The 25,015-nt window shown below is 39.2% G+C and overlaps 1 protein-coding gene across 4 annotated transcripts in view; it reads left to right on the plus strand.

The window, feature by feature from the left end:
• The first annotated feature begins 853 nt into the window (after positions 1-853).
• The window catches only part of HNMT (histamine N-methyltransferase), a 31,095-nt gene continuing 6,933 nt past the window's right edge, over positions 854-25,015 (plus strand). The window contains exons 1-7 of one of the 4 annotated variants that reach the window (XM_070731444.1): positions 854-929; positions 1,191-1,266; positions 9,351-9,417; positions 12,315-12,461; positions 12,761-12,813; positions 19,115-19,222; positions 24,585-24,715. In XM_070731444.1, the coding sequence (XP_070587545.1) occupies positions 12,331-12,461; positions 12,761-12,813; positions 19,115-19,222; positions 24,585-24,715 (423 nt within the window). In that variant the 5' untranslated portion in view covers positions 854-929; positions 1,191-1,266; positions 9,351-9,417; positions 12,315-12,330. The remainder of the gene's footprint in view (positions 930-1,190; positions 1,267-9,350; positions 9,418-12,314; positions 12,462-12,760; positions 12,814-19,114; positions 19,223-24,584; positions 24,716-25,015) is intronic. The other 3 variants (XM_070731439.1, XM_070731433.1, XM_070731440.1) reach the window with 3 other exon arrangements.

Here is a 25,015-nt window from a genome sequence, read left to right on the forward strand (position 1 = left end):
TGGGGTCTTTTAAATATTTTTAAATAGTAATTTAGATTTGTTGTAAATAGTTTTCACTTTGTTGTGAGCCGCCCCGAGTCTGCGGAGAGGGGCGGCATACAAATCTAAATAATAGATAGATAGATAGATAGATAGATAGATAGATAGATAGATAGATAAAATAGACATGGAAATTGTATCTCTTTGAGGGTGGGAGAGGCAAGGCACCCTAACCCTAACCCAAACCCTTGACATGAGTGATGTGAATTGGCCACCTTTAAGCCAGTCATATGACCTTTAAGCTGCCCCAGGACACATGATCATCATGCCATTTCTACCTGGTCACATGGCAGCCAGCCACACCCACAAAATAAGTCACGCCCACAGTGTAGTAGTAAACATTTTTGCAGCCCTTCACTGAATAGCCTGCTTGATAGGTAACAAATTCATTTATTTATTTAGAACTTTTTTTTTAATCCCACCTTCATTATTTTTACAAATAACTCAAGGTAAATCTCTAATATTCCTCCCTCTTTGTATTTTTCCTATAATTAAAACCCTGTGAGGTGGGTTGAGGACTGAGAGAGAATGACTTACCCAAGGTCACAAATGGCTTTTGTGGCTTAAGCTGGACTAGAACTCCCAGTCTCCCAGTTTCCAGACTGATGTCTTAACTTCTATCCGAATATTTATACAGATGGGTTTTATTTTTCACTGTATTTTTTATTGTTTTATATAGAAAAACACTGAATCATGTAAACTCTTACCTGAAACAAGGCTAGTGGGTAGAGGGAAGGGCTGTAGATGGAAGTAACAGAGGAGAAAGTTAATGTTTGACTATACTTTTTAAAACTATTTAACCATTCTGAAATACTGCTTTTTATTTTACTTTTTGCCTGGACAGCAGAATGTTACAAGGTGGAAAAAATAAACCATATTCTGCTGTGAAGGTAAGCACATTCTACTTTTTAAATTAAATGCCTGAAGCTGTATTCTCTCCAAACAGTCATAAAAACAAGCAATGTCAGGATTAACCCAATTCAAAAATGAAAGCGGAGCAGAAGTTTTCAGTGTTCAGCTCCATTCAAGACCAGCCAGTTTGTCACAATTGTTCTTGTTTTGTTCAGAGCAGAAATCCAGTACTTGCCAAAACAGGGCTTCTGTGGGTGGAGATAGATTTAGCCTGTAAAAATGTACTTTGTCTTTCACAGAATTCATTTCCTGAAAAGTATTGTGACGTTTCCAGAAATTGAAACTAGCAGCTCTTTAAGGACGAGACATTTACAGGTAAGTACAAATGTTTTCAAACGTTAATTTTAAAAGAAAAAAAAACTAAACTGAAATCAACAATGCATTTTTCCTAAAACTCTTCCTCTTTTTCTCTGTTGCTATTATTAGCCTGCATTTCTATAAACAGGGAATCAGATCTAACTTGGTATTTTGTGTTCTGTACTCTGAGCTATAGTTTTGTGCTGGGAAATGAAACACAGCAACAGCTGCAAAATTCTTCTAAATTAGACTCCGTCCTAGTGTTCATTTGGACCACTAATCAGAGTTGCATATTTGAGCCCATGACTACCCGGATTACAGTTATTCAGTGACTTAATTCTGAGATAATTTGGATATGGCCACTCTATAAAATATGCTGTATACATTTGATTTAACAAAATACAATATGCATTGCTATCCTTGCCATTGGGGATTATTGCTAAAGATTGGTCTGCATGTTTATATTTATACAGTATTTATAAGAGCCCTGGTGGCACAGGAGAGCCACAGTGGTGCAGTGGTTAGAATGTAGCATTGCAGGTTAATTCTGCTGACTCCAGCAATTCAATCCTGACGGGGTTCAAAGTTGACTCATTCTTCCATTCTTTCAAGACCTGTTAAAATGAGCACCCAGATTGTTGGAGGCAGTATGTTGACTCTGTAAACTACTTAGAGAGGGCTGTAAAGTACTGTGAAGTTTAAGTGTTATAGCTATATTACGTTGCATTTCTTTTTTTAAAAAAAAATATTTATTTGTTTTTTTTCAAATATAACATACAAAAAAGAAAAAACATACATAAAAAACATACACATACAACATTTGGGAAAGTTTCCCCACTTTTTAGGTGTTTGATCAGAGAATTTTGCTTTTTTCACATAGTATTAATTTTTCAATTCTTTTATTCAACGTGTTGCTTTGCTTAGATTTTTATTTATTTCTTTGTTGATCTTTTCTTTAGCCAATCATAAAATTTTGCCCATGTTTTATAGTAATCTGATTCTTTTTGCATTTCCATAACACATCAGATATGTACTCCATGTGGCTAAAGTTAGGAAGAAAAGATAGGAAGTTTGCAAGTAAAATTATAGCTGCTACTAATAATAAATGCAACCCAATTTTTAAGCTGCAGCAGGCTTCTCTCGATTAAATGTGCCAAGATGTACAATATACAAAAAAAGAGCTTTGTTCAATTTATTTTGACCTGAAATCAAGAAATATTCAAACTCTGAATCGTATATTAAAATAATCAAAGCCATTTCAAATGCCATTCGCTTGATTCTTCCCAGAGACTACTTTGCAAAAGAATGTGCAAACATGGCAATCTCATTCTTTAGAAGGGTTATTTATACACTATTTATAGTTGCTCTTATTGTAAGCTATGATGTTTGTTTCTCATGCATTTGAACTCCTTAGGGCAGTGTTTCTGAACCCTGGCAACTTTAAGATATGCAGACTTCAAGTCCAATTTTGGAAATTTAAGTTTTAAATCTTAAAGTTGCCAAAGTTGGGAAACATTGCCTTAGGGCAGGGGTAGGCAAAGTTGGCTCTTCTATGACATGTGGACTTCTACTCCCAGAATTCCTGAGCTAGAATGATTGACTCAGGAATTCTGGGAGCTGAAGTCCACAAGTCATAGAAGAGCCAACTTTGCCTACCCCGCCTTAGGGCAGTGATGCCGAACCTATGACACGCGTGCCACAGGTGACACGCGGAGCCATATCTGCTGGAACATGAGCTGTTGCCCTAATTAATCTGCAGTGTGCATACATGTGCTGGTCAGCTGATTTTCAGCTTGCCCAGGGGCTCTGGGAAGGCATTTTGGATGCCTTCTGGAGCCTGGAGAGGGCGAAAAATGAGCCTACCAGGCCCACCTGAAGTCGAGAAATGTGTGAACAGGGGGATTGTGCACAGGAGGGCATTGAATTATGGGTGTGGGCACTTGCACAGGGACAATAGCATGCACACACATGCTTTTGGCACCTGAGGTAAAAAAAGGTTCGCCATCACTGCCTTAGTGTATTTTATAAACCTGACTAATCTTTGTGTATTTAAAGTTCTCACATGCCATTTCACCCATTTGATTTCTCGTGCTACTTTCCCTCTGTGTGGAAATTAACCAAGATGAATTCTCATGATCTTCCAATAGCTAGAGAGTAACTGTATAAAGTTGGAAAATTAATATTATCTCTAACTTGGTGATCTGCAGTTTGCATATGCTGTATCTGTCTGATCCCTGAGAAAGTATCCTGTGAAATAGTAGCATTAACTCAGCTGCAATTTCTACAAGATGTCCTCTTCCTCTTGGATTTTGTTTAATCCTTTCATTTCTTCATGTTGGTGATTGCATCACCAAGAAATAGGAATATTTAAGGAAGAACTAACCTTGGTTACAAGAGCAGCTGTTTCTAAATATGCTTCTAGAATTCACATTATGAATTCCAGAGGTGGGTTCTACTTACCTTAACTACCAGTTCCAGCATGTTTTGTCTTCTTTTCCAATTTTCCATATCCTAATTTGCCAGTTTGGATATCTGGCAACACTACCTTTAGATGTACTAATGGTATAGATTTCCAAACTCCCAGCCAGTTATACTATTGCCATTGTGAGTAGGAATCTAGGAGCAGCAATGGAAGTGATGTGCCGGTGCCTGGAGGCTGTTGGGGCCTGGATGGGTGTCAACAAACTCAAACTCAACCCAGACAAGATGGAGTGGCTGTGGGTCTTGCCTCCCAAGGACAATTCCATCTGTCCGTCCATCACCCTGGGGGGAGAATCATTGCCCCCCTCAGAGAGGGTTCGCAACTTGGGCGTCCTCCTCGATCCACAGCTCACATTAGAGAAACATCTTTCAGCTGTGGCGAGGGGGGCGTTTGCCCAGGTTCGCCTGGTGCATCAGTTGCGACCCTATCTGGACCGGGAGTCACTGCTCACAGTCACTCATGCCCTCATCACCTCGAGGCTCGACTACTGTAATGCTCTCTACATGGGGCTACCTTTGAAAAGTGTTCGGAAACTTCAGATCGTGCAGAATGCAGCTGCGAGAACAATCATGGGCTTCCCTAAATATGCCCATGTCATACCAACACTCCGCAGTCTGCATTGGTTGCCGATCAGTTTCTGGTCACAATTCAAAGTGTTGGTTATGACCTATAAAGCCCTTCATGGCACCAGACCAGATTATCTCAGGGACCGCCTTCTGCCGCACGAATTCCAGCGGCCAGTTAGGTCCCACAGAGTGGGTCTTCTCAGGGTCCCGTCAACTAAACAATGCCACTTGGCGGGACCCAGGGGAAGAGCCTTCTCTGTGGCAGCCCCGGCCCTCTGGAATCAACTCTCCCCAGAGATTAGAATTGCCCCCACCCTCCTTGCCTTTCGTAAGCTACTTAAAACCCACCTCTGCCACCAGGCATGGGGGAATTAAGACTTCTTCTCCCCCTATGCCGTTACAACTGTATACATGGTACGTTTGTATGTATGTTTGGTTTTTATATATTAAGGGGTTTTAATTTGCTTTTAGTATTGGATTTTATTGTATATTGTTCATGATTGTTGTTAGCCGCCCCGAGTTTTCTGAGAGGGGCGGCATATAAATCCAATAAAACTTGAAACTTGAAACTTGAAACATTCTAGTCCCTACCTAGATGATGGACATTTAGTTAGAGAAGACTGAGGCAGATAATAATATTGAGTTCCTTGGATGCATTAGGTCTATGTGTTGTTTAAACTGTATGAGGGATTCTAGCAGTGAAAGGCTACCAAAATTTTTACTACCACACTGTGGGCTTGGCTTATGCAGGATGCGCTGCCTTTTCTTTCAACATCTTTCAGTGCAAATTGGGTTCTCTGGGGTGGAGCTCCATTTTCGCTACCCCATTGCATTCCACCCCCATCCAGGCAGTAGCCCAACCCTGGATTCCAGGCATGCAAGTGGAAATGTAATTAAACTTTCCACTTTTGCTTTGAACCTGTCTTAGCCATTGTCCAAGCTGTTGTGAATATTGAGTTCAGTATTTGTGACTTCTCAGACAGAATCTGCTGGCAAAGCAATTATTAAGTTGAAGGTTCAGAGGAAAATGCTGACATGAGTCTTAGAAATGTTAGATGAGCAAAGAACCTGCTGACTGAAAAGGACCGGTAGCAAAAGGCCCAAGGGGATGGAAGATGAGGGATAAGCTCACTCAAGATCTCAAAAAAATACAGTATGAATAGATATATCAGTAAAAGCAGAGAAAAAGCAACAATATTCTTGACAGATTTTCATAAGGCCATGAAGACCTGGCTATAGCGGCAGGCCTGGGGGCCCTAAATCAACATGTAGCTTGTCCATATATTTGAATTTGGTATGAATGTCTAGTACGTGCGTTGTTGAATAGTTTTGTAAGTTTTAATTAGGATTTTAGAAATTGCTGATTTTTCCTTGACTTGTTTTTATTGTTATTGTTATTGTAATTTTATATTGTTGTGAGCCACCCCTGAGTCCTTTGGGATTGGGTGGCATAGAAGTATAAATAAATAATAAAAAAATAAATAAAAAAATAAATAAATAAATAAATAAATAAATAAATGGACGGATGGACGGATGGACGGATAGATGGATAGACGGATAGACGGATAGACGGATAGACGGATAGACAGATAGACAGATAGATAGACAGATGATAGATAGATAGATAGATAGATAGATAGATAGATAGATAGATAGATAGATAGATATCGAAGTAAAAGAATGTGTATCATAGAATGTACTGGATTAAAAAAGTTCCCTACTATTAACTATTAAATTGCTTTCCTACATAAGGCTCAAACCTGTTTCCCTTTTTCAAAATCAACTAGATCAGTGATGGCCACAGGTGGCACGTGGAGTCATATCTGCCGGCACCTGAGCTGTTACCCTAACCCAGCACCAGTATGCATATGCGCTGACTTTTGGTTCACATGGAGGCTCTGGGAGGGTGTTTTCAGCTTCTGGGGGATGGGAGAAGATGTTTTTGCCCTCCCCAGGCTCTAAAGAAGGCTCTAGAGCCCGGAGAGGGTAAAAATAGACCTAGTGGGCCCACCCAAAGTCACAAAATGGGAGAGCAGGGAGGATTGTGTGCACATGAATGGATGGATGGCCAGCACTGAATTATTGGTGTGGGCACTTATGCAATAGTGTGTGTGCGCACACTTTTGGCATCCGAGGGGGGGGGGAAATTCACCATCACTGAACTAGATGCTTCCCTCTGCTGAAGTATGAATAATTGGCAACTCTGAGTCCATGTACGATTGGGCCAGGAGTTTGTTTGCTTGCTTGCTTGCTTGCTTGCTTGCTTGCTTGCTTGCTTGCTTGCTTGCTTGCTTGCTTGCTCGCTCGCTCGCTCGCTCGCTCATTCATTCATTCATTCATTTATTTATTTATTTATTTATTTATTTATTTATTTATTTATTATGATGGAAATGGATTCTTTGCTATGGTGGCCCTCTGGATTCTGGGAATCCAATAATAGTTGACGATTAAGGGGCCTTCCCAAGCTATTTGAAAGTGATCTCATTCAGCCCTGATTTAATAATAATAATAATAATAATAATAATAATAATAATAATAATAATAATAATAATAACAACAACAACAACAACAACAACAACAACAACAACAACAACAACAGAGTTGGAAGGCACCTTGGAGGTCTTCTAGCCCAACCCCCTGCTTAGGCAGGAAACCCTACACTACTTCAGACAGATGGTTATCCTATTGGATCTTCTTTTTGTTGGAGGTTTTTTTGTAGCCTATCTTCAAGCTTAGTGAATGATGAAGAGTAATGATTGCTTGTTTAGAGTTAAATAAGGTATCATCAGTATATTGATGGCACCCACTCAAGTGTTCAAACATGAAACCCACAAACAACACTCCCAGGTGTGGCCCATACCAGATTAAAATGCATGCCTAATTTTATTAGGGAAATAAAATAAAAATACAACAAAACAGAAATAATATTATATTTTGAAACATAATAAAAATAAATTTAATGACCAATCTCCCAAACTTCAGGCTTGTGACTCAGGAAAAGTCTTGCACAAACTTGTTTCCTAAGTTAAATTGCAGCAGAAAAGATAGGGCTAACGAGATCCAAGATACTAGATATATGGACAGGCATAGGAGGTCATGGATAATTGGAAAGAAGCATTCTACACTAAATTGAATGTTGCCGTTACTCAAACTTGCACTAATTGTGACCTCCCTGCACCTTTTTCCCAAATGACCAGCAGGCAGGCGGCTTTGCACTGTTAGGTGACTTGCTCTGGACTTCAGAGCTTCCAGCACATGAGGGAATCTCTCTCCAAAACAGGTGGAATGAATTCTCCTTTTTAAAAAGAAAAAGAAAAAGATTGAATGCCTTCTCTCCAAAAGAGGTTGAATATATATACCTGTTGAATTTCAGGCTACTCAAGGTCCATGATCATTACTAACTTTCTAAATTTGAAAAAGTTTTGCAATAATTCATAATTCATAAACTTTAAATAAGTGTGAAATACATTCAAAAAGATATGGCGGACAATGAAAGAGAGGGGGTGATTCAAATCACTTTTATTGTAAAAGTAGTCCTTGACTTACAGCTACAATGGCTGCCAGATTAATTCATCATTAAGCATTATGTGAGGCAAGATGTGATCACACTCGATTTTACATCCTATTTCTGATGCAGTTGTTAAGCAAGTCACCATTGATTAAGTGAGAGATCACATGACTGGGACTTGTGACTTTTCCTGTCAGCTTCATCAAGCACTTTGCCTGTCAAAGTTGGCTGGGAAAATCGCAAAGGCTGACACTATGATGGTCATAAGTGAAAGGACCAGTCATCATTTTTTTCAATGCTGTCATAATTCTTAAAAAACAACACTGAATGAGTAGGTGTAAGTTAAGGATTGGCTGTAATGTTTTTCTTTCTTTTCTTTTTAAAAACTATTCTCGTTTTGAGCCCACACATTTTAACTTTTTGCGAAAAGGCATAAAAAACATTTCCCCCCTTTGTTGTTAGTTGTGAAATCATGTCTGACCCATCACGACCCCATGGATAACGTTCCTCTATACCAGTATTTCCCAACCTTGGCAACTTGAAGATATTTGGACTTCAACTCCCAGAATTCCCCAGCCAGCATTTGCTGGCTGGGGAATTCTGGGAGTTGAAGTCCAAATATCTTCAAGTTGCCAAGGTTGGGAAACACTGGTCTATACCTCTACCATCCCCCGGAGTCCATTTAAAGGCACACTGGCTGCTTCAGTGAATCCATCCAGCCATCTCATTCTCTGCTGTCCCCTTCTTCTTTTGCCCTCAATCTTGCCCAGCATTAGGCTCTTCTCCAGTGAGTCCTTCCTTCTCATTAGGTGTCCAAAGTATTTGAGTTTCATCTTCAGGATCTGGCCTTCTAAAGAGTAGCCAGGGTTGATCTCTTCTAGGACTGACTGGTTTGATCACCTTGCAATCCAAGAGACTCGCAGGAGTCTTCTCCAGCACCATAGTTCAGTGGCCTCAATTGTTTGGCGCTCAGCCTTTCTTATGGTCCAACTTTCACAGCCATACATTGCAACTGGGAAAACCATAGCATTGACTATATGCACTTTTGTAGGCAGAGTGATGTCTCTGCTTTTTAATATGCTGTCTAGCTTTGCCATGGCTTTCCTCCCCAGGAACAAGTATCTTTTAATTTCTTGGCTGTAGTCCCCATCTGTGGTGATCTTGGAGCCTAGGAAAATAAAATCTGTCACTACCTCAATTTATTCCCCATCTATTTGCCAGGAATTGAGGGGCCTATGGTCTTAGTTTTCTTAATGTTGAGTTTCAAGCCAGCTTCATAAAAAAATCTTTTTAATTCTTCTTCACTTTCTGCCATTAGAGTGGTATCATCTGCATATCTGAGGTTGTTGATATTTCTCCCGTCAATGTTAATTCCAACTTGTGATTCATCTAGCCCTGCTTTTTTCATGATGTGCTCTGCATATAAGTTAAATAGGCAGGGTGACAGTATACAGCCTTGCCAAACTCCTTTCTCAATTTTTAACCAATCAGTGGTTCCGTCATTTCCGTGTCCAGTTCTCACTGTTGCTTCTTGATCCACATATAGGTTTCTCAAGAGTCTACGGAGAGGGGCGGCATACAAAGCTAATAAATAAAATAAATAAATAAATAAGGTAAGTTCCCCCCTCCCCTATACATGGGATATTATAAATTAGAAGGGACATTTCAGGGAGGTGAAAAGTGGGGCTTGGAGGTAAAGAGGAAGCTTGCATTATTTAACAGTAGTTGGGAGGAAACTGAGTGTGGGCAGGAGGTAATCTATATGTCTAACTGTGCATGTGAATATGCAAACAGACAAATACGTACAGTAGTACCTCTTTTCTAGATAAGAACCGGGTATTCAAGATTATTTTGCCTCTATTTAAGAACCATTTTCTACTTAAGAACCCAAGCCCGGAAATATTTCCCAGGAAATTTGAGAGCAGCATGAAAGCTCCTGCCATTCCCCCTTTACTCCTGGCCATATGGGATGCCAGAGGGGCCTTTTGGTGGCACTTAAGGAGGCTTTGGCTGTCTAGAGCGAACGAAGTATTTTTCTTTCTTTGGGTGCTTGGAGAGGGAATAAACCTCTGCCAGCGCCCAGAGAAAAGAAACACTCCCTTTGCTCTGGGCAGCCAAGGAGTCACCACAGCGAAGGAAAGGTGCCGGCTACAAAGCGAGTGAGCGAGAAGAGAATGGAGACCTTCAGCATGGCAAGAAAGAGGCAGTAGGTAGCAGCAGCAGCAGCCAGTGTATGGGAGGCAGCCTTGTGCTGGGTGTATTGGCCGCCTCAGAGTCCCTCTTTTTTTTTTAAGCCTTAAAGTTTTGGATTTTTTGGATTCCCCTCACCTCACCTTCCTCCTTCGGCAGTGACTGTCCTCCTCCTCCTCTTCTTTCTCCTCCTCCTCCCACCCAAATTCCGAGCTTTTATTTTTTTTCCTAATGGGTTTGCACACATTATTTGCTTTTAGAATAGAATAGAATAGAATAGAATTTTTATTGGCCAAGTGTGATTGGACACACAAGAAATTTGTCTTGGTGCATATGCTCTCAACGTACATAAAATAAAATATACATTTGTCAAGAATCATGTGATACAACACTTAATGATTGTCATAGGGGTCAAATAAGCAATGAAGAAGCAATATTAATAAAAATCTTAGGATATACGCAACAAGTTACAGTCATACAGTCAACATGGGAGGAAATGGGTGATAGGAATAATGAGAAAAACTAGTAGAATAGAAGTGCAGATTTAGTAGAAAGTCTGACAGTTTTGAGGGAATTATTTGTTTAGTAGAGTGATGGCGTTCGGGAAAAAACTGTTCTTGTGTCTAGTTGTCTTGGTGTGCAGTACTCTGTAGCGACATTTTGAGGGTAGGGGTTGAAACAATTTGTGTCCAGGATGCGAGGGGTCAGTAAATATTTTACCCGCCCTCTTTTTGGCTCGTGCAGTATACAGGTCCTCAATGGAAGGCAGATTGGCAGCAATTGTTTTTTCTGCAATTCTGATTATCCTCTGAAGTCTGTGTCAGTCCTGTTGGGTTGCAGCACCAAACCAGACAGTTATAGAGGTGCAGATGACAGACTCAATGATTCCTCTGTAGAACTGAATCAGCAGCTCCTTGGGCAGTTTGAGCTTCCTGAGCTGGCGCAGAAAGAACATTCTTTGTTGTGCTTTTTTGATGATGTTTTTGATATTAGGTGACCATTTTAGGTCTTGAGATATGATAGAACCTAGAAATTTGAAGGTCTCTACTGTTGATACTGTGTTGTCTAGTATTGTGAGAGGTGGAAGGGTGGAAGGGTTTCTCTTAAAGTCTACCACCATTTCTACGGTTTTGAGTGTGTTCAGTTCGAGATTGTTCTGGTCACACCACAAGGATAGTTGTTCAACTTCCCGTCTGTATGCGGATTCATCATTGTCTCGAATGAGTCCGATCATTTTACATTTTACATTGATTCCTATGGGAAAAATTGCTTCTACTTAAGAATGTTTCTACTTAAGAACCTGGTCATGGAACGAATTAAGTTTTTAAGTAGAGGTACCACTGTACTGTAAAAATTCAAGGGCCTATAAATATGCATAAGTACTGAAAACGAACAGTCAATTTGTAATAATAAATGCAATGATATGTTTCTTTTAATGTGTTGGTTATATCTTCTTGTATTGATGTATTAATATAAACATAGATTATTATTATTATCATTTGATTTTTCTCCTACCTTTTTAAAGATATTTAACCCAAGGCAGCCAATATACCTAACATTCCTCCTATTTTGCCCACAACAACAACAACAACAACAACTCTGCCAGGTGAAAAAGAGAGTCTAATTCAGATCACTCATTTCATTTTCGTTATCCCAAACCGAGATATATAAACAAACATATATGTGTGGTTTTCTACATTACATTAACATACAACATGCAGGGTGTAGTGGTCCCTATTTCTTTTTTAATCTGACACCCTTCTCTCCAGTAGTCTACAGTATAATATTCTGATAGGATGGGCAACAATTACTTCAGAACAATGCCTCAGGCTCCACTAAACTCTTTAATTGAGGTTTTTTCCCTTCTAAAACATGTTTGAAGATGACACCGTTTTGTAAGTTTAACTCCCCCTCCCTAAGCTGAACCTATTATGCTTTTTCAAATTTTCAAGGGTATGCCAGGATAAAACAGAAGTTAAACTAGTCCCAAAATATCACCTTAGAGACACAGAACTATCTTTGAAAAGATTTCTGGGTAGAAATTCTTATTATTACTTAGACTCTGATTCTGTTTTCAAAGAGCCTAGCTGGGCAATCTGTTCTGCAGGCAGCCAAGATCTTGTGGCAAAATATGATAAAAATGTGATTCAGCAAATGCTTTCCTTAGTTGCCTTAAGTTGAACAAGTCTTGTTGCAACTCTCTCTGAGGTTGAACAAGGACTGAGGCAGTTCTTACTTTTTCCATTATTCTTCCTTGTCTCCTGCCTCCTGCCGTGAGCCAAATAAGTCTACTATCTGTTTTTTGACCTATATCTTTAAGTAGGTTGGCAACTATCATGACCATGAGGAGTTTGTTCTCGAATCACAGTCGTTATGTTGAAACTTTTCAAGTCTTCCTCAAGAAGTCAACTGAACATCAGTGCATGCTGGACTTCATTCACAAAAAGCTGCCCCAGTTAATATGCAGGTAAATACGTGACAGATGTGTCCTTAGAAATATTTGATAGATGCTTTCATCAATGAGATCATTGGGAAAAGAGTAGATCAATGATGGCTAACCTTTTTGCCATTAAGTCTCACGGAGACTTAATCTTGTTCCTAACCAGAAGTCTGCAGTCCATCTACATAGCCCCATCCTGACCACTCTTAATGAGCAACATCAGGCTGGAATAAAAGACTGGGAAGTGCCTAGAGGACATTTTTTAGAAATGTGTGTCACTGGACTTTTTGAGCTTTTGATGTTATGAATTTGTCCTTCCTTCCTAGCATCAGTAATGGAAAATCTGAAATCAATGTTCTAAGTGTTGGTGGTGGTTCAGGTGAGTCAAAACACAAAGGTATTATTTAGCATGCTGGTTTATGGATGCTGTTACCTATGCAGGATGTTATATAATTACATTCATGTACCTGTAGGAACTTAAAAATATTTTAAAACATACCACCGAGCAAAAGGATGTTCTGCAATGAGGGGATGAATGAGCAAAAAAGAATCAGATAATGAGAGTAACGTGAAAATTAAAGCTATATATAGAATCAGACACTCTCAAATACACTGAGTTTGTTTCACATAATTCTGCAGAAGACTGGGATATTGGCTAGCCAAAAAAGAAAAAGAATAGGATGGGGCTTTTCAATTTATTATTCTGTGTTTTATTTCCTTTGTGACAAATTACCTTTTAAGCATCTAGGAAAAGACTTCTGGATAAGGCCAAGACTAGTGATGGGCGAACCCAACGGTGTTCAGATTCGGCGAGTTCGGCTGAACTTCACCCAAAGTTCGGCCGAACCCGAACTCCGAATGGTCCATGCGTCAAAGCTCCGCCCCCATCGTTTTTTATTTTATGAATTTTTTTTAATTTTTTTAATTTTTATGAAAAAGGACGCTGCAGTGGCGCTGCAAGCAAAGGGAGGTCCTTTCACGTAATTTTTAAAAAAAATTTACATGAAAGAACCTCCCTTTGTTGGCGGCACCACTGTGGCATCCTTTCACATAAAAATAATTTTTTTTATTTTTACGAAAAAGGACGCCGTAGCAGCGCCACAAGCAAAGGGAGGTCTTTTCATGTAAAAATAAAAATAAAAAATTTTATGTGAAAGAACCTCTCTTTGCTTGCGGCATCGCTGCGGCCTCCTTTCACGAAATTTTTTTTTAACATCAAAAGACTTCCCTTTGCTTGCAGCACCGCAAGCAAAAGGAGCTGGGGAATCCCATGAAGAGATTCCAGGGGCGGAGCTTTGACATCACATATACCGGCAGGTTGCTAAGCATGCAAGGTGATCACTTCCTGGATTCCAGGGGTGGCACTAGAATAATGGAGGGAGGATGGAATCCAGGAAGTGATCACCTTGGCGTGCTTAGCAACCTGCTGGTATACATGATGTCAAAGCTCTGCCCCCGGAATCTCTTCCTGGGATTCCCCAGCTCCTTTTGCTTGTGGCGCTGCCCCCAACTGTGTTCGGGTTTGGCAAGTTCAGACGAACTTCACGCAAAGTTCAGCCGGACCTGAACCCAAACCCGAACAGTTCGTGGCACCAAAGCTCCGTCCCCAGAATCCCATCATTTTTTATTTTTACAGATTTTTTTTTAATTTATTTTTATTTTTACATAAAAGGACATCGCAGCAGTGCCACAAGCAAAGGGAGGTCCTTTCCCGTAAAAATATAATATTTTTACATGGAAGGACCTCCCTTTGCTTGCAGTGCCGCTGCGGCATCCTTTTTCTGGCAGGCAGGCACATGCATCAGCATGAGATTCGGCTTCTGTGCATGCACAGAAAGCCAAATCCCTTGCTCGGATGCTCACGCGCATGAGATTTTGCCAATTTTCAGTGGTTTTTTAAAAATTGATGAAATCTTGCATATGTGAGTGTCCTCGCATGAGATTCATCTTCTATGCATGTGCAGGAAGCCGAATCTCAGGCATCGCCCAAGCCTGCCACCAGGAGCACGCCGGGAGCACACCAGTAGCATCAGATCCTTCCCGAATCTTAGTCTAGTGTTTTGATTCTCAGGAAGACCAACCAGATTTTGTGGGACTTGCAGTTTCTCCAGAACTCACATTTTCACTGGTAAAGGCCAAGGGTAAGGGAGCTTTTGCCCAGCTTCTGACGGTACAATGGTTACAATCCTTTCTGACTTAGAGTAACTTTATGACAGTGATGTGTGCTCTTATGACTTCAGGTTTAGACGAATGTAGCACACTTTAGGCAAGAGTGCTGCCTTTGAATAGAGTCTATAAAGCAAAGTGCAGTTGTACAAGAGATAAGGATCCAGATGAAGGTGAAGGTGATAAGTCATTTTAGCACATAGCACCAATGAGATTGTCTGCCGATAGGTCTTTAAGCAACCTTCTGGTATTCACCTACATGCCTCAGCTCCTGTTTACCTGCAGGACCATTTCTTCTAACTAGAACCCTCCTATTCGGGACTATCATCCCAAGAGTGAATGTTTAGGGTCCCAAGCCAACTAACTAGCTAGCTAACTAGCCAATTAATTAATTAATTAATTAATTAATTAACTAATTAATTAATTAATTAATTAATTAACTAGTTAACTAGTTAACTAGCCAACCAGCTAACTGAACAGGATAGAGTTTGGAAGTGAATCTTCTTGATGATGGCCCCAACACTTTGAAATAAAATACTCCCTGAAGTTCATTTAGCCCCCATCTTGCAGGCTTTCCAAACAGTGTAAACATTCTTGTTCTGACAGAGGTTGATATCAGGCAAGGGGGCTTTTGTTTGTTTTTAATTACATTTTCCCCAAAGTTATTGATTTATTGAAAATTCAAGGATGCTTGAGTTTGCTATCTACTACTAGAAGATTTTATTTTTTCTTTATTTCATTTCGAAGTGATTGAGTCATTATGACTTAAGTCATAAATTATTATGGAAATATTTAAAATCAAAACAACAACAACCCCCTGAATAGGAGCAATTAAACCTTAAAATGTTTTCCCTCACTCATGATGAAGAACTCAGTCCCTGCTGTAGCAGTAAAAAGAGCTGCTGGCATCCTTATTTATGAACCTGACTTTTTTTTTCCTTCTGCTTTTGGAATGGTATGAGTTTTGTGGTTAAAAAGAGCAAGAAAGGATGCTTAAAAGTAGGGCTGATACAAAGACATGGGGCAAAATGGGGGAGAGTCTGTATTGTTAACTGCTGTTCTATGGATACCATAATTCTATGTGTACATTTTCTTGGCTCAAGAGCTACACTACATTTTGTGTAATAGATCAATTAACTTGTTCTGAAAGTGGTAGAGCCGGGACACAGGTATGTATGTGTGTTAAGGAGTGAAATGGGTACCCGAAGACTCTGTAATACTTTTGTCCATTAGCCTCCCTCTTCAAAATAGTGCAAAAAGGAGTCTCAAGTTGGAGAGCTGCCATATTGATCAGGCCAGGCTATTCTTTTTTTCCACCCATGTAAATCGATAATGAAGAAAAACTCCAAGAACTCTTGCTATGAAACAAATATTTGCTTGAAGCCTTAAAATCAATAAATCTAATATTTAAGAATGATTTAATCAATGATAATCATTGAACTGGACTGTACCCTACAGTACCCTACCTTACCATACCTACCCTTCCCTACAAAGAAACATTTTTAAAAAACTATAGAAAACTGACAATTTAAAAAGAAATAGTGATTAGTCAAACTTGCCCTTTGAGGGTTTTTTAATTTTAATTTTAATTTTTTTAAAAAATGGGTGATAGATATGTGTTTATCCCATGTATGTTTATACTCATTTACTGATGCTTGACCTCTGCTGAAAGTTGATTCCAAGCTTCCATGACTCTTTCTGCAAATACATACAAAGTGTTGCCATGCCTTGCCATGTCATGCCATACCAATTCAATTTTGTTATGCTACTCACTGGATACCACCAGCAGAAAGATTGCATGACTCATGAAGACAATGGTATTTTTTTATAGGGCTGGTAGCTGATAGCTTAAAAGTAAGAGATAAATAATAAGATTTCAAATGATTAAGAACTTGGCCTGAATTGGCTATTTTATAGAACCAGATGAGCTCCATTATTTGATCCACATTCAACTATTAGTATCAATGGTAGGCTACTGGTATGCAGCAGAAGTCATGCTAAGAGTTACATGACCCAAATATGATAATTTAGCCTAGTTCCTAGGCCCTTTGTTCAGTATTTATTTTTCAGTGGCAATGTGTCTGGGCATCAAAGAAGAATATTGAGGCTCACATGTAAAATAATAGTTGCTCAACGTGCTCCAAATTTTTGACAGATTTCTTATTCCTTGAATGATTTATTTAAAAACATTTCAATTCAGCTACGGAAGAAGTCCTTCTCAGCTGTTCATTATACTGGTATTGATAGTCGGTACATTAGCAAAACTAGGAATGTAGGTGGTCTAGCTTTAAATGGTCATATGAATAGTGAGGTGGTGTCATTCCTGTCTATAAGAAAGTGTGTTCTGCTTAACAGCTTATATCTTATTAATGTGGCCAACTCCATCCCCTTCTAATCACAGAAGACATTTACTGTGTGGTAAAATAGTGACTCTACTCTAAACAATCCATTCCCTTGTAAAGTTTAATTGGTAATTTAATGGCAAACATAGGGGTAGCCCTTTAAAGGTAATTGTACCAGAGTCCTTAAATAATTTCTAGAGCTTTAACAGATAGTTGTCAATTGATTTTCCAGGCTGCCAAAGAACTGGTTCTGAAATGCCCCAAAGCCCTTGTTTGCATATAAATAACTAAATGAACTCAATTAAGGTAGAAGATTAAATTACAAATCAGGAGTTTGAGGTGAAGAGAAGCTTTTAAAATAACCAAGGGCAATGGATTGGTTTCTTGTGAATGGGAAATAATACATTATCCATTTGATCAACAAGATCTCCAGATGAGTCGATAACAGTTCCAGTTATCCCTAATCAACATGACCATATTGGCTACGAATGGTGCATCTGAAGAGTACTAGGCTGCCTTAAGATACTGTAGTTCAATAATGATTGAATCTTGCATTTGCTTCCACCTTTTGCATGTAAGTTTAAGAGGCTATTTGACCAAATCCAATATAAATACAGTGCTATCCCTTGCAATACCATCAGTATTTTGTTTCTTTTTCCTTTCTATTATAATGAATTTTTTTGCATTGACCTTAAGCCTCTGTTTGGAATTGGCTAGCACTGAATAGCTACCAGTTATAAGTAGGTCTATCCATCTATTTGTTTCGGCCTCTGGGTATGATAGATCCATTCTACTTCTTTGTAAATAATCGTATACATTGAGATTTATAGATTAACAGAGTTGGAAGGGACCTTGCAGATCATCTAGTCCAATCCCTGCCCAAGCAGAAGATCCCACATATGCCTCTACCTAGGATCGAACTCACAACCTCCTGATTGTGAGGCAAGATCTCCGCTTCTAGGTCACAGCAGCTGGGTATGGGATGATGGACAGATGGATGGATGAATGGACCCTTATGGAAGGATCATGGTGCACAGTATCTTCTAAAAGTGATAAAAGGGGCAGTGGTTATACCTGATATGCCTCTTCTATGATGGGGCAGCCATGCATGGGTTAATCTTGTCTGCTCGGTGATTGGACTGATCCTGCCAAAGCTTCTAATGATGTTGCTGTTGCTCCTCCTTGCTCCAGTTCATAACGAAGAAGCAAAGCAGCAGGCTTCTTTGTGCTACAGCCATAATACACTACTACATCCACTGAATCCAACCGAGATACTCAGAATAGGGACTGTCTGGCTGCTATATCCACCATCGTAGAAGATGCATATGAGGTAGGACCAACGCCCCTTCTCCATCATGGTGGATATAGCAGCCATCATGGGACATACCCAAACTGAATGTCCATATAGGAGGGTCATACCAGTTGGTGAGGTCTGAATCTCTCACAACTTGTTGAAGAACCTTCCTAGCGAATGATGCCTCTGCTGATGCATAGACATCAATTTTATAATGTCTCACAATGAAGTGGGAGTAGCCCAGATTGTTGCCTGGCACACCTCCTCCAGTGATGCCTCCAGTGACACCCATGCTACAGAAGTAGCCACATTCCTGGTCGTGAGTCATGAGGGAGGCTCCTTGGCTTGCATCTTGTAAGCCTTGGCAATGGCGGACTGAATCCATCTGCTTACTGTAGAAGGAGACACCTTCTGTAAAAACTAAGTTTTTAGGGTTTTTTAGTTGCTTGTAAAGCTGCCAGTGAAAACGGAGCTTGCGAGGGATGTGTGTGGCCTTCCCAAACTCTATTTTTGTGGACAGAGGGTTGTAAGAAACCGTTGCAGCTGAAAATGAAGCTCAGGAAGCCCATTTTCACTGGCAGAGAACTCGATACACTACAGGCGCCCCCAAAACAAATGATCTTGAACTGCCATGCCCATCCTGGCAATACCCATCCCGTTCCCACCCCTCCCAAGGTCAAACACACCCTGATGCTGTCCTCAATGAAATCAAATTTGACACCCCTGGAATAGAGCAGTACTTTCATTTTGTCATTCGCTATATGCCATTTGGAAACTAATTTGATATCTGCACATGAAACATATAAACCCGCATACACTTCTAGCAAAACCCCCCAATATTTGTTTTTTTGGTTTATTTCTTCTTCTTTGTGTCCTAGGGGAAATTGACCTTAAGATTCTTGCAAGATTACAGTCAGAATATCCTGACGTGAGCATTCATACCGATGTGATAGAACCAAATGGAGAACAAATAAACAGTTACAAAGGTATGCTTAATGCTGCAGCTTCTGCTGAGCTCCACGTCACCGATCTGTTTGCCCCTTGGTGTTCTAGAGTTTGTTATGGATATAATGTGCTATTGAAATGTTTCTCTGAAACATCCATTTATCATATTTCCATTGAAAAGGAAGAAGAAATATAGCCTGATGTTTCTCAGCATGGTGGCAAGCCAGAAGGTGAAAATCCCTGTTTATGTGACAGCAAACACAATGCAGTATTAATGCTAAGGAAATGAAAAGGGGAAATTTTGTCACTGTTATTTGAAAAAAAAAAAATAGGGATTAGCTTTCTGAAACTTCAAGTCAGGACACAAATATCGATTTTCCTCCATGAGTTGAGGGAGGACAAGGCTGCTTTTTTGAGACTATTGGTACTCTTGGTATTTTGAAAAGCCTCAAAATAGCTTTCCGACATTATATACTCTGTACAGTCTTAAAAACATCACTTATTGGAAAACAAATTAACTGGTTATTCTTGGGATTTATTTCTGACTTTTTATAAGCTGGTAGGTAGGAGTAAAACAAAGGAAAATGCCCCCTGTTTAACTTGACAGGATGCCTATAACATCTTCTTAGAAATAAAGTGAAGCTAAAAGCTGGCATGTACCTTGTCATATGCTATTTTCTGCAAAGGCTTCTGCACTGCAGAACCTGGTAGATGATAAGGGTGGTGTCCAAAGACATAGTGGGTGCCCGTAGGGATCTTATTTCCTATTCTGCTATGAACTCTCTCTTCATTTTACAAGGCTATCCATAACACGATGTTAAGTTTGGCTACACGCTTAGCAAAATTCATATTTCTATTTAGGGAAGGTGTTCCTCTCTTGTAGGTTTTCAAATCATCTTTGGTAGACAGCCCAGAATTTTTGACATATTGATAGACATTAGCTTTTTCTCATTTTCCCATTGACTGTGTATCAATTGTCTGATAATGACAGTTCTGCAGCATCTTATCTTCACAGTCAATGTGGATTACTTGCACAATGATGTCTGGGTATTTTAACCGAGTTTCACTGTGGTCATAGAGCCTAGGAACTGATAATGGAAGAGGGCTGAGAAACAGGCACTCACATATAGACAATACACTCATTTATAATATGCACCACATATGTTTCTAAATCCAAAGTAATTATTACAGGGCAAGAAAAAAATAATAAAGCCCCATTGAAAGCAGAAATGCATAACAAATAATTATCACTCTGTTGCTGAATCTTGACAATGTCCCTAATGATGTCCCAAATGTAGTGGTACCTCTACTTTAGAACTTAATTTGTTCAGTGACCAGGTTCTTAAGTAGAAACTTTCTTAAGTAGAACAATTTTTCCCATAGGAATCAATGTAAAGGCAAATAATGCATGCAAACCCATTAGGAAAGAAATAAAAGCTCAAAATTTGGGTGGGAAGAGGAGGCAGAAGAAGAGGAGTAGGACAGTCACTGCCGAAGGAAGAAAGTGAGGTGAGGAGAATCAAAAAAATCCAAAACTTTAAGGCTTTTAAAAAAAAGAGGGACTCTGAGATGGCGAGGAGAAGCATGCACCTCCCATACACCCGACACAAGGCTGCCTCCCATAAACTTTGCCAGAGAGAGAAACCCAGGGGGAATGGCAGGAAATTGGCCAGATCTTTGTGCCGCTCTCAAATTTCCTGGGAAATTTTTCTGGGTTTGGGTTCTTAAGTAGAAAATGGTTCTTAAGTAGAAGCAAAAAAATATTGAATACCTGGTTCTTATCTAGAAAAGTTTTTAAGTAGAGGCGTTCTTAAGTAGAGGTACCATTGTACATTGTCAATAGCCTTTCTGAGTGAGAAAACTCTATTTTCGACCACAGGTAGTCCTCAACTTACTCAAACATTCAACTAAATTATTCATTTAGTGAACATTTGAAGTTACAATGGCATTGAAAAAATGACTTACAGCATGACCATATTTCACACTTTCAGAGTCGCAATATTCCCATGGTTACTTGATCAAACTTTGGACACTTGACAACTGATTCTTGTTTGTGACAATTGCAGTGTCATGGGGTCATGTGATCACCTTTTGCAACTTTCTGATGAGCAAAGTCAAAGGGGAAGTCACATTTACTTAACAACCTTATAACTAGCTTAACAATGGCAGTGATTCACTTAACATTTGTGGCAAGAAGAGTCATTAAATAAAACTTACTCAATGGCGGTCTCATTTACCAAAATCAATTTTAGACTCAATGTGTAGTCTTAAGATGAGGACTACCGTATTAGAGAGGAAGGGACCTGCCATAGAGAAACATTATTTCTAGACTATACCATCTTGCCACCTTTACAAATGGGAGACTTTGAGACTTCCTGAGATGAACAAACAGAATTGGCTACTTCTACCAGAAGGAGGTTTCGCAGAGAAACCTGGAAGTCAACCTTTATATAGGTAAAAAAAAATATAGCATTTTATATTGAATCCAGAAGCTCATTAAAGCCCATAAACCTGGCTTATTCGACCTTCTCAACTGTCTTAAAAGGCAAGCCCATATAAAGCATACTACAGTAATCTGGTGTCCAATAGGATTTTTTTTTTAAAGCATAGGTTAGAGGGGTGGAAGAAGCAAAGAGAGAACATTTCTCATTTTTGCAGGGAAGTATCATAATCAGATCCTTGAGAAAAGTAATATTTCTTTTTCTGCATTAACTCAGCGTCTGCGATATTCTGAATGCTCTGTGCATGTACTCAGGATTTCCGATCACGTAACAGAACTCAAAATAATGGAATCGTGGTTGAGACAGTCTTACAATATCAGTGATGGAGATCTTTATTGCTTTTGGGGAGTGAAGAAAGCCACATCATTTATGAGTTTTCGGTGACAGAGTAGGCACTGTCTCCTTGTAATGGTAATTAAGAAAATATTGCAATCAAGAAACTATTCCAATTATTGTCTCAATGTCTCTTAGTTTTTAAGATGACACTGAAATCAGATCTGATTTCCCAATGAAAAATCAAATTACAGCACAGTGGGATTACACTCCAGGGCAAGATTAGAGAATCTTGTGGCTTTTTGTTTTTTATGAAATTACAACTTTTATTGGCTACACCATGATGGCTAATTGTGCAAAGTGCTAGGTACTGTAATTTCATAACAAGACAAAGATTACAGATTTCCATCCTTCTGGAGTCTAACCAAACATCTACTATTAGATTAAAAACCAGGTTACGTTATATAAAAATACTGAATACTTAGTTCAGAGTAGTAATCCTATTTCATCTTAAATATTAGCTGTTTTATGGTAAAATCTTTTGGGCTTTTTCACCTCCAAGATAGATAGATAGATAGATAGATAGATAGATAGATAGATAGATGAGAGAGAGAGAGACAGAAAGAGACAGAGAGACAGAGAGAGATGGAGCTATCAGAAAAGATCTAGAAACCTGGCATTCTGAGAAATCAGCCATCAATAGATACATAGACATTAAAAACATCTGTAGACTATCTGCCTGCCTGCTTGCCTGCCTGCCTACCCTATCTACCTATCTACCTATCTACTTACCTACCTACATCTATCTATCTATCTATCTATCTATCTATCTATCTATCTATCTATCTATCTATCTATCTATCTATCTATCTATCTATCTATCTATCTGATTTATATTCCGCCCCTCTCTGAGGACTCGGGGCAACTTACATCATATAAAAAGGAAACAATACAATACAATATAGTAACCTAAATCCAATTAATTTAAACTAAATATACTAATCTAAAATACCCAATTTGATTAAAACCAGTCATACCCACTCAAACAGCAACCATACGTGATATTCATTGGCCAGGGGGCTAGGGTTTAATCGCCCCAAGCCTGATGGCACAAGTGAGTCTTAACACTCTTGCAAAAGTTGAGTGGGATGGGGGCAGTACGAATATCTGGGGGGAGCTGGTTCCAGATGGGTGGGGCCCCCATAGAAAAGGCTCTTCCCCTAGGCCCCATCAAGCGACCTCATCTAGCTGACGGGACCTGGAGAAGGCTGACTCTGTGGGACCTAACCGGAGGCTGGGACTCATGCACCAGAAGGCGGTCCCACAAGTTATCTGGCCCGATGCCATGTAGGGCTTTATAGGTCATTACCAGCACTATGAATTGCATCTGGAAACCAATTGGTAGCCAATGCAGTCCACGGAGTCTATACAAAAAAAAACAATCAACCAGCCCAAAAGAGAAAAACACTCCAGTACCTCTCCACCAGTAATCAGCAGTCAGATCAGCATAGATTAATTCCAAGATTAACTTCAGATTAACAGTCAAGTACTGTAAGCAATATCCCAATCAAGAAACTGCCAAAGACAGTAAACAGCCCAACTAAAGAATCTCTTAAGACCTCCCCCACCCAGAAGACACCAGAAGACCAGGCAAGACACCAGAATATAAAACATACACTGACAGCATATGGACCAAGACAAATTCTTTGTGTGTCCAATCATAATTGGCCAATAATATTTTTCTATTCTATTCTATTCTATTCTATTCCATTCCATTCTATTCTATTCTATTCTATTCAAATCTAATAATAAATAATAATTCTATTCTACTCTAGTCTATTCTATTCTAATATTCTATTCTATTCTATTCTAGTCTAGTCTAGTCTAGTCTAAATTGACATTAAACAGCACTTCTTACTAACACTGATGATGTTACTTAGGGTAATGAAAGTCTGCAGGAAAACAAGCAAGCTCAGCGAGCACCAAGGACACCTTCTCCTTACTTAAATAAATCATGTTTTCCAAAATCAGAATAATATGAATACATTGTTAGTCTACATTGAAATCCCGCAAGTATCAGAGATCTAGACCAGATTTCAAAAATGTAGCAAAATGTACTGCATCTTATATAAAGGTGAAGAAAGAACAGCAGCCAAGAACTACAGTAGTCTTACCAATGGCACCAGCGTCATATTAAAAATACAGTAGTCCCTCACCTATCGCTGGTGTTACGTTCCAGACCTGGCCGCTATAGGTGAAATCCGCGATGGGGAATTTATCGACTGATAGTACTTATTTAAGTATTTATATTGTAATTGTTTGGTAAGTTTTCATTGTTTTAAGTGTTTATAAACCCTTCCCACACAGTATTTATTTTAGATACAGTATTTAAATACAGTATTTACAATTTTAGATTTTTTTAAAAAAAAAACCTGCCGATCGAGTTCGGCGGGCTGTTTAAATCTGCCGATTGACTTCCTCAGAAACCCGCGATGAAGTGAAGCCGCAGTAGGTGAAGCGCGGTATAGCGAGGGATTACTGTGTATGGCTTTCAGTTGCTTTAAAAAGACTGAAATGAAAATGTATGCCATATTTGCAAAAGAGATAAACTGGAGCTATCCCATTTCAGAATGTGTTGCAAAAGCATCAGATCTCAAGAACGTAACGTTCACTTGGCACAAAGAGACATCCCTGGAATATGAAAATCGAATTATGGACAGCAAAGAGATGGGAAAATGGAATTTCATCCACATGATCCAGGTAGAACAAAGCACATTATTATGTGGCCAGAGAAATTACACTAATGGGCTATTTTTCATGCATGGGATATTACTTCAATATTATAAATTTGGTCTTTTTATTTATAAACTATTTTCTCTCGCTGTAATTTTATCTTCCTGACCTGATAGTTATCCTTCTTTGTGGTGATTGGGGGGGTGGGGGGTGGCGACATAACTGAACTTACAGTGAGGAAGATTTTACAAATATTTGAATTACAAAAGACGTAAAATATTTGAATGATTTAATAAAAAATTCCAAGAAATCTGCAAACCCATTTCA

Source organism: Erythrolamprus reginae, chromosome 1 (assembly GCF_031021105.1).
Source record: "Erythrolamprus reginae isolate rEryReg1 chromosome 1, rEryReg1.hap1, whole genome shotgun sequence".
Classification (NCBI taxonomy): Eukaryota; Metazoa; Chordata; class Lepidosauria; order Squamata; family Dipsadidae; genus Erythrolamprus; species Erythrolamprus reginae.